The sequence below is a fragment of the Porites lutea genome, chromosome 4 (assembly GCF_958299795.1).
Source record: "Porites lutea chromosome 4, jaPorLute2.1, whole genome shotgun sequence".
NCBI lineage: Eukaryota > Metazoa > Cnidaria > Anthozoa > Scleractinia > Poritidae > Porites > Porites lutea.
Window position 1 is genome coordinate 27,053,183 of NC_133204.1, and position 10,000 is coordinate 27,063,182.

At 41.6% G+C, this 10,000-nt stretch overlaps 1 protein-coding gene across 1 annotated transcript in view; it reads left to right on the forward strand.

Annotated features, from left to right (window-relative positions):
• LOC140933146 (protein RRP5 homolog) overlaps positions 1 to 5,547 on the forward strand; it is a 55,561-nt gene extending 50,014 nt beyond the window's left edge. Inside the window, exons 45-48 of the mRNA XM_073382661.1 lie at positions 163 to 331; positions 548 to 701; positions 2,236 to 2,401; positions 3,866 to 5,547. Coding sequence (XP_073238762.1) covers positions 163 to 331; positions 548 to 701; positions 2,236 to 2,401; positions 3,866 to 4,031 — 655 coding nt within the window. The 3' untranslated portion in view covers positions 4,032 to 5,547. The remainder of the gene's footprint in view (positions 1 to 162; positions 332 to 547; positions 702 to 2,235; positions 2,402 to 3,865) is intronic.
• The last annotated feature ends 4,453 nt before the right edge of the window (positions 5,548 to 10,000 follow it).

Here is a 10,000-nt window from a genome sequence, read left to right on the forward strand (position 1 = left end):
CAGCTTCGAGCATGCCAAATTTTGTGAAACTCGTGATGAAAAGAATCGTTGTTGAAAAGTGCACTAGCTAGTACGATCGTTTTTGTCTGATTAGAGTTAAAGCGCGTATTAGTCTCAGATACTTAAAAATCATCATTTTCATGTGTCTCGTTCATTCAACAGGGAGGAGCAGGAAAAGCTGAACGTGTGGGTGGCCCTAATGAACTTAGAAAACCTGTATGGTACACAAGAATCCCTTGTGAAGGTGTTTGAGCGAGCCCTGCAGCAGAATGAGCCTAAGAAAGTTTTCTTTCAGTTGATTGGTATCTACACAAGAACAGATAAATTTGAGGTACGAAAAATCATCTGACTCATGTTCCAAAATGTTTTAGTTTAACACATCGGGCCGCGCGAGGGGAGCACACAGGGAGAAAGAGAGAAAGACACAAAAACACGCTCCCTCTCCACTCGCGTGTCTCCATAGCAAGCGCTGTTCTCTCTCGCACCCATAACTTCCAAGTGTCCGCTACCCAGGCTAAATATATCTGTGCTTTTGGTTTGTTTGTAGTTGGCCGAACAATTGTACCAGACGATGAGCAAGCGGTTCAGTCAAAGCAAAAAGGTTTGGGTTAATTTTGGTGCATTCTACATGAAGCAAGGAAAGCTTGAGTCAGGCAGAAAATTGCTTCAAAGGAGCCTCAAGAGTCTGCCGAAAAGAAAACGTGAGTAGTTCATTAGGTCCTATCACAGGGAACGCAAGCTCATATGAGAGCCCGTCATCTGGGTGAAAAACTGTCGCTCAAAAAAAAAGGATTAAACAGTCCTAGGATGTCTGAAATGCAGTCAGAACACAAAGAAAAACAAGAAGACGCTAAAAGTAATTTTCAAAGCGATATTTAATGCTTATTTTGCCAACTTAGTGAGCAAAAAATATTTCTCATACAACGTCTTACAATTTTCTCGCTGTATGAGTAATTATTGAGCTTAGTAGGGTAGTTTGGCATCCTAAGAGGCCTCAAGCGCAGTCAAACACAAATAAACATAAGAAAATACAAAATGCAAGCTTAAAGGGAAAATTTAATGCACGTTTCGCTCAATTATGGAGAGATAGGATAATTCTCATACAGCATCTTATAATTGTTACCATATGAATAGTTAATTTGCATAGTAGGATAATGTTGTTCAGGGCTCTCATAATGAGCTTGGGCTTCCTGTGGTTTTATATATTCTGTCACGGCAACATTCAATTCTCCCTTCTGCGCATGTTCATGTAAAGAAGCAGCTGGTTTTTAATAGAGATAAATGAATAAGTTTAACTAGCTTCGAAACAGCTCTCGATTTGAAAGTTAATTTCACAATCTTATTTAGTTAGTACAGTACGCTATCGACATTGCTGGTCATAGCAGTATGCAAGAAAACTCAAGTGTCAAATATGAGGCTACAATTCTCGCCAAAAAATCCTTGTAACACCCATGCACTTCTCTTTTCCTCTTCAATGGTTTCCAAAGCCTTTCAAGGTTTTTGTCTGAGATTGTAGTATATTGCCTGGCTCTCCATAAGTCTCTCCGAGTGCCCTCGCGATGTTGGGGATGTCATGGCTTCGAGTCCTCTCGGAGACTCAAGTTTTTATCTTTGTCCCGCGCTTGCCAGGTACTAGTCATGTCGTCTTTCAGAACGCTGGTGCTGCTGTTGTACTCTTCTTACTTGACTTTTTTTTCTCGATAGAAGGAAAAGAGAATCTCCTTCCTCTTAGTCCAGCCAAGTTTCATTACAGCTTTTTCAGTAGCCCTCAGCTTTTTTGGAGCTACAAGTTTATTAGCCTTGGGCGATTTAGTGTTACCCTCGCTAAATAAAGGCATTATTAGAACGTAAATAGTTTTTATGCCGTTAATATTTCCCTTGCTAGTTCAATCTTAGTCTTTTAGAGTCAAAAAGTACATCGGCCAGTAATGCATTCGCCAATCCTGTATAATTACGCTCTGCTTCTGGGCTTGGCAAAGCTTGTGTGCCAAACACTCGAAAGAGATAAGTCGATGGCCGATGATGCGTAGGGCTCCCGCCCGACGATTTCCACCCGCTCTCTCTTCCATAAAACGCCCCTCCGCCGCGCGCGGTCTTTTTTTGCGCACACCATTGCCTGTCTCTCTTTGCGTAAAGATGAACTTGATTCATTCGTTTATTTGCATACGATGTGACTGGTCAGATGTGACTAACTTTTCTTGTGTTTTTTCTTTGCTGGTTTTGTTTCCTTTGCAGATATTGCAACTATCGTGCAGTTTGCCCTGCATGAGTTCAGATATGGCGAGCCACAGCGAGGGCAGACTATGTTCGAAAGTATTTTAACCAACTATCCCAAAAGAAGTGACCTCTGGTCAGTTTATCTGGATATGATGATTAAGCAAGGGGACGCGGAACCTGTTCGGTGAGGAATAAACCCACAAATTCAGTTTTACGAGTGGTTTAAAATGTCCACTGTTTGCATCTTTTAGTGCACCCTGCGAGCAGAGCCTCCTTTTGTCCTCTTGTTCCCCTCTACTAACTATGTCTTGTGTGAGGAGGATAAAAGCAGGCTCTGTCTGAATCGCCTCAAGCCTTTGAAGTCGCCGCCGCTCGAACTTTTGGACTAGTCAATCTTATTCTCTCTCGTCGAATTGTTTTTTTTTCTTTTCGAGTGTGAGCATCCGTTTATTGTGAAACCGATCGTCATAACCGTGCACGCTGCAGCAAGCGCACGGCTATTAGGCCTACAAGGTTCAAAACTATGTGCTAGCATCCTGCCGTGCATGTTCAAGAAGGATCTTCCTTGATTCCTGCAGAGACTTTCTCTAGTACGCTAAAATAAAGCAAACTAAAGGAAGGCTATGCTGGCAGGGTGCTTTTAGTGATCGAAGCTCACTTGTTCTGATTCTTGAAATCCGCTTTTTTATAAACGCAGTTTTCTAGCAATAGAGGTAGAATTCTTTAGATAATTAAGCCTGGCGATTTTTTAATACTCGGCTTACGCGTTTGTAGTGTTTCTGTTTTTGGTTGTTTTTGTCATATTATTCCAGCGTTTGGCACTAGTTTCCACTTCTAGCACTTTGCGCCGTTACGTGTTTTGCTTCGAGTTCTTTCCTTCGAGATTTTGCCTTTAGTTTACTCTGACTATACCTGCTTTCGGCACCTGTTGCGCATTTACCAGTGCTCATCGACGCTGTTATGTTGTAGTTCGATTTGTCACTGGTTCAGTCTTTTGGGCGAAGGACTTGGGGTCCGATTACATGGGCCGAGCTGGCTCGCTTGGCCGAGATCTCGGCACGCAACCAAAATCAACTTTGTTATTACAGGGCAACCGAGTCAGCCGGGTTACTCGACAAAGGGACCCAGCCCCGCAGACGGAGCCAGCCCATATCATGTTGTTAGGCTCTCTACCGATATTTATAGATATGTGTGATTTAGCCCAGCAGGCAGAGTGCTGATCTGCAGAGTGGGGTGTTTCGGGTTCGATCCCCGATAGGGCCAATGCTCAGATCTTAAAACAACAAAAGCGATGTTTTCCGGCCTTTTATTATTATTATTTTTTTTTTTTTGCGTCCTACACATAGCTGGACCACCTCTTGGCTCAAATTTCTGACGCATAATGGCAAACCTGTCTCCAGAACTTAAATACAGTGTCCTTATAGAGCGTTTTCACATGACGTCACGGCGGCGATATTTGTGTTCCAAGACAATGAAACGGCGGCCATGTTGGTGTGCGAAACTAATCCTGTTGGAGTTGAACTCTTTTCTCATGTAAAAACTTTCTTTTGTTCCAATAAATTTGCATAGATGCTGGCCACGTTAGTGAAAACGCTCTAGAGTTAGTAGTTCCTGCTTTAAGTTTTCCCTGTTTTATTTTTCCTATCAGGCAAATATTCGAGAGAGTCATCCACATTAACTTGTCTTCCAAAAAGATGAAACTCTTCTTCAAACGCTACCTGGACTTTGAACGTAAATATGGTGATGCATTCAGCGTGGAAAACGTTAAAACCAAAGCGATGGAGTATGTTGAATCCAAGGCGGGCTTGAACTAACGAGTGTCCTATGATCAGTGTGATGGCAGCGATTCCTGTCTCTGTCACCGATGGAGGAGAGCGGGGCTGTGGGATGAGAATAGCTGCTACGTCAATATCTACTTAATGTGATTTTTTTACCGAGTAGGCTCGATTTCCGCTTCTCTCTCGAAGAGACAGGAGGAGGAGCGCGGGCTCATTTTCCGAACAGCGGCTGGTAATGGAGCCTATCTACCCAGTGGTGTGACTTCACTATCATTCATCTAAAGTTTTGTATCTGCGTAACGTCGGCTGTCTTGCTGACCCAAGCAAGTATAGTGCCATTCTGCGGACTGGCAACTGAGTGAAATCTGATGTGCTCGACTCGACAGTCATTTCTCAGAATCAAGAGCTCTGTGGAGATTCTCTTCAAACGAACTCACGTCAAATGGTTTAGCCATTAACCAAAGAACAGTAATGGAACGATGATAAAAGCGTTTTTATTTTGCCTGAAGTCGGGAATGATCTGAAAGAAAAAACGACTAGCATGCCAAACAAGCTGACCGATTTTGTTGCCTGCAAGGTAACAGGAATCCTAACTATGGAGCGTGTATTAAATCGTGTTTCCCAGGCTTTACTAAACGAGTATTACAAAAGCGGCAAAATCTAAAGCTTTCACGTGCCAGCCCGGAGCCGCCATTTTTATATAGAGCGCATTAGCAGTGTGTTACCCGCTGTCTTGTCTCGCTTGGTTCATTCGCCGGGCTGCTCCGCAAGCGTAATTATTTGGAAAATATCCAGCTGGGATCCCGGCGTCACTATTCTGGGATATCAGCTATCCGGGCTTGATCCGTCAGTTATCATGAAATGTCAAAGTTGATTTTTGTTGCGTCGTTGCGTTTAAAATAATCCCCCCGAACCCACACACCCAAAATTTCAGCTCTCCTCCCAAACATCTTTACACTCCCTTCTCCATATTAAATGAACTTTCCCATATCCACGTTCTCCCCATGCAAATATTGTCAAAAGTAGCCGAAAAACAATCCTAAACAGAAAGCCTAACAACATTTAAAATAAATACAAGTATGTTTTCGACTATTGATAAGATCTTTCACAACCACCACTTCATTTCAACAGACTGTAACTACACTATCCCTTCATAATGAAATAAGCCCTTCCTTAATTCATATCAAATTCTACGCCGAGAAACCAGTTTAACAAACTGCAGCCATTATCTCGCCAATCAACATGCAATATAACTCCACGCCTTCTACTTTACTTCACACATGTCAACCAACCCCTAAAAATTGCAAGGCTACTGCACTACTCACACATCCCAAATACCCCTCCCCCCCGCCCCCCAAAAAAATCACGTATGCGTAGTACAAGGACGCCCAAATATACGCTCCCACAGCGTCCTGTTTTCCTGTGTTTTATATAATTATTTTAATACTGCGATGGAAAAGGCAAGAAGAATTTGCCTTGCTATTGGGAAGCTAAAGAAAACATAAATGCATGAAAAGTAAAGTATGACAAAAATGATTGACCACTACGCAATATTAAAATGCTACAATGATAAAAATGGTTGTATAGATATTTGTTTCTACGACTGCACAGAGGACAAGTTTCACCTAATTCACGACTGTTCAAAACATGCTCTTCTGGCAAACATTTAATTTTTCGAAAGTTTCTTGGTGCTTCAGAAGTTGCGAACAAGAAATGACGATAAATGAAAAGTTCAGTTACATACACAGAACAATTTCTAGGTAAGAAAAAAAAGTGCTACACCCGTTTAGATTCAAAGCGCAATTTTGTGGAGTTTTTCGTTTTAAGATATTACGTGAAGAGCGAACTGAGAAATTACGGGATCTCCCTTGAAAAATGATCCGTTGTTGCAGCCTCGTACCCTGGCCAGTTCGCGCTATCTAGTTACCAGAGGAGGCTTGGAACAGAGTGCGATAGCGCGAATTTTCCCAACAAGCTTGACAGGTGACGTCACATCCGAAATCGCCGAGGGCAACTGGGAACGAGGCTGCTGTTGTTGCTGTTTGTGAATCGACTGTTCGCCCCATGTAAGGGAGTCTGGATTCCGGAATCTAGGAAATTTTTACTCGTGGAATCCGAAATCGTGGGCTTAAGAATCTGGAATACTGCTCAAGGAATCCGGAATCCTACCAACGATTGCAATCCAGAATCCAAGTTCTACTAACAAAGACTGGAATTCAGTACCCGAAATCCGGAATCCAGGACTGTCTTGGATTCCTTTTCCTACATGGGGCAAGACTGTCCTTACACGTCACCATGAACAAGCTCATTCTCTCTTGCCATGAATGATATTCCTGTGACTTTTGAATTTTAAATGGCATAGCGGCAGTTTTCAACACAGACTTTCTGCTGTCGCGAAGCGAAATTGTGAACATTAAGTCCGCAGATCGTTTCAAAAAAGTCTTATATGAGTATTTTAGTCAATGATGAATTTTAATATTGCATAATGATTGATGCTGTGGAATTTTTTATCCATTTTATCTTTCGTAGAAAATTTTTTAACGTCATTACTTTAAATTTTATTTCATTTTATTTAGGCTTCTTGCGTGATGGTAACCCCGTTGCAGGACTACAAATTTTTGAATGAATGAAACATTTTTTGTAATTTTTATAAACAGCTTCCCTGCTAGGAGTCAGGCTACCAGCCCAGAGGTTACCTCTTAAGTGTGAAAATAGCGTCTGCCGACGCGATTGAGCTGACGTAAAAACCAAATCTAGTCTAGTCAGTGCTTTTATTTTATTTGTCCACATTTCAGGAGGGGAATGGGTGGTTGTCGGCAGAGGCCACACCTTACGACTTCAACCTGTAAAATAACTCTTCGAAGGACCAAACTTTGCCTAGAAATTTCTAAAGCTCGACAAAGGCTAAAAATGTTTGGACAAACGTTTCATTCGTTTAAGATATTCGAAGTTCCCTACTGAGTCTTTACCTATGGTTGTGATTTTCATATCGTTATAGACCTTGTCACGGTTTTCGACGCCATCTGGACGAGTAGGCAAACGCGTGAAAAATTACAATGTTTGTATGAAAATCTAATGTCGAATAATTTTCGTAGAACGGCTGTTCTGCAAAAAATATCGAATATAAACTAAAGCTAAGGATTAATCCTAAGGATTCTACTGAAAAAAAATGAGGGCGTTACATGCGCTAAAAGACCTAGAACGACTTTTTAAAATTTTTTATACATCTGTCTGTGAGAGGGTCCCGGGAAAAATTACAGACAAATATATGGAAAATCTAAAGCAAGCCTCTGGAGAAATTAAAGCACATGTACGCCCCCAAATTTTTTTAGTGCAATCCTTTACTTTGTAGCTTTAGTTTACAATTGATATCTCTTTCAGAACAGGCGTTTTACGGAAATTATTCGACATTAGATTCTCATGCTCATACAAACACTGTAATTTCTCACACATTTGCCTACTCGTCAAGATGGCGTCGAAAACCGTGACAAGGTCTATTACCAAGATATACGTCCCCGGATGTTTAAGGGTAGCTAACCGTGTACAAGAGAGGCAGCAACTAAAAAAGCCGCCTAACACTTTCCCGCGAGACTGGGAACAAAGTTTACTTAAGACATCCAAACAGAGTAACCTTTTTTAGGAAAGCCCCGGATTAACCAAACAGACATGTAAAGCTTAGAGAAAAACCATTTGAAACACTTGACATATCTCGAAATATTTCAGTCGTTGGGTTGTCGTCGTTGTCCTGTGCTATCACACTTCCTTGGTAATGCTGTGCGCTATTTCTTTCGACGCTGATCACGAGTTCCGTGGGCGTATCTTTGCGTCATGCGTCATTCGCCTTTCGAACACCGTGGCTGACGAAGTGAAATCAAGCGAAAATGAAAACCAGGCGAAAAAACAAACGGAACATAAACAAGGTTCTCTTGGAATCAGCAAGGAAATCGCACACTATCAGACTAAAAACCGCTGACTGAGGTGAGATAAAAATCTTAGACTAAAAGCTAAAATCGATCGAGAAGGGTTTGGACCAGAGATGAAAAGGATTGACCACTAACCATTCTGGTATTGCGATTATACTCCTCTTAGAGAAGGTTATAATGTAGAAAGCTTTAAACTTCAAACAGTGGTCCTTTTAAAAAAGTTCAGTTGATTTGATTAGCAACTGCTTGCTTGCATGTTGGCTTGCCAGTTCCCAAACCCCACCTACCTTCCCCCAACCCCTCCACCCCCCCTTCTACAGACTTCCAGACTTTTATCAACGACTCACTTTACAAATTAAAGCTGGTTTGCTTACTTAAAACAAATGCCACTGAATTGCAGTCAACAATTGCCAGTACTGGACAAACAAGTTATTGACAGACTCAAGAAAAACCCCGGGGGGGGGGGGGGGGGGGGGCACTTTAGGAATTTCTGGATGGGGATGTGCCGCTGGGAGCCTGGAACCCTTAACCTTTACCAGAGCTAGTTCAGCTGAATTTTGCTACCCTATACTAGAGTAAACTCCCCAAATCCCCCTATCCTAGAGTAGCTGTGTACCTAGTCTAAATAAAATCTTCAACCAACTGATCAGTTTCCTGAAAAATGATACCCTATACTAGAGTAAACTCCCCAAATCCCCCTATCCTAGAGTAGCTGTGTACCTAGTCTAGATAAAATCTTCAACCAACTGATCAGTTTCCTGAAAAATGATACCCTATTCTAGAGCCAAACGCTCTGATTTATATACCCTATCCTAGAGTAAACTGCTTGAAAACCATACCCTTCACAGCGGCACATACCTACATAGTCCATATATGGCAGTACCCCCCCCCCCCCCCAGGAGAAAAACTGACAATGACAGAATGACTGGAAAACCGACAGTGTGATTTTTTGATTAAAAATGCACCAATGACATTAACAACCAATAACACTGCAACTTAATTACTAGTAAGCAATAAGAGCAATGACCAGAGTTTAATACCATCTACTGATGCAGGGTTGTCACTAAGATTTCAAGTTGCCGGGTAAATACAACAAGTATGTGGGGAATCAAACGGCTAGGGATTTCTTTTGGTTATATTTTTCTTCTGTTTTCCAATAAAAGTAGCCGGGGGCCACTCTCTTAGTAGCCGGGAAAAATCCCCGGCCCCCGGCTCTTAATGACAACCCTGCGATGTGATACAACTCACTTAGACTCTAAAGATGAACACACTTGTTGTAGTAACATTGGTCACTGTCTACAAAAAGTCCTATTGTGGACTGCAATAATCATCACCTGGACAACCATGCTCCACCTACTTATGAACTGACTCCTGGGTTCAAGCCTTTCACATGATGGCATAATTTGAAACAACTACTATACCTGTCAACTTTCTTTGAGTTGAAAGCATGAGATTTTCGCTTTGTCATGAGCGGGATTTCTGAAAACACCCCAGTGACTGATTTTCAGTGATTTTCCAAAGACCTCCGACATTGCTGAAAATGTTTTGAAGATCTTTGAGCACCTCCGGAGCCATTTAAAAGGGACAATTTAAGCGTTTCATTAGGACCAGGATTGGAACAGTCTTGAAATTCCCTTGAATTTCAGTTTTCCTTGAAAAGTCCTTGAGTTTCTTTTCAACTCCTTTAAAAGTCTGTGAAATTTCTTTGACTTTAAATGCAGTGGGATGGAAAGAAAATAATTTTGCTTTTTCTAGACTTTGGTATTCGTTTCCTTTGTAAAGCAACTTTAAACAGTGAAGCCCAGGTGCAAAAGCAGCTAATAGAGAGAAATTGACAAGCAAAGTAATTGAGGTTCGAGCTTCAAATGTGATCATTCAAAAGCAAATTTACCAGCGTTAAGTCTTGATGCTCTAGTGCGAGCTACATGTACAATGCCTTTTTATCAGAGTTCCATGCTTTGTTGGTTTCTTCAGTAAAAGGGTAATGCAGGGAAAGTGTTTTTTTTTTAATGCTTTGTGGGTGTCCAAGACAGAATGTAAATCATAGCTCAGCAAAGTTAGGGTAACTTACATAAAACGTTT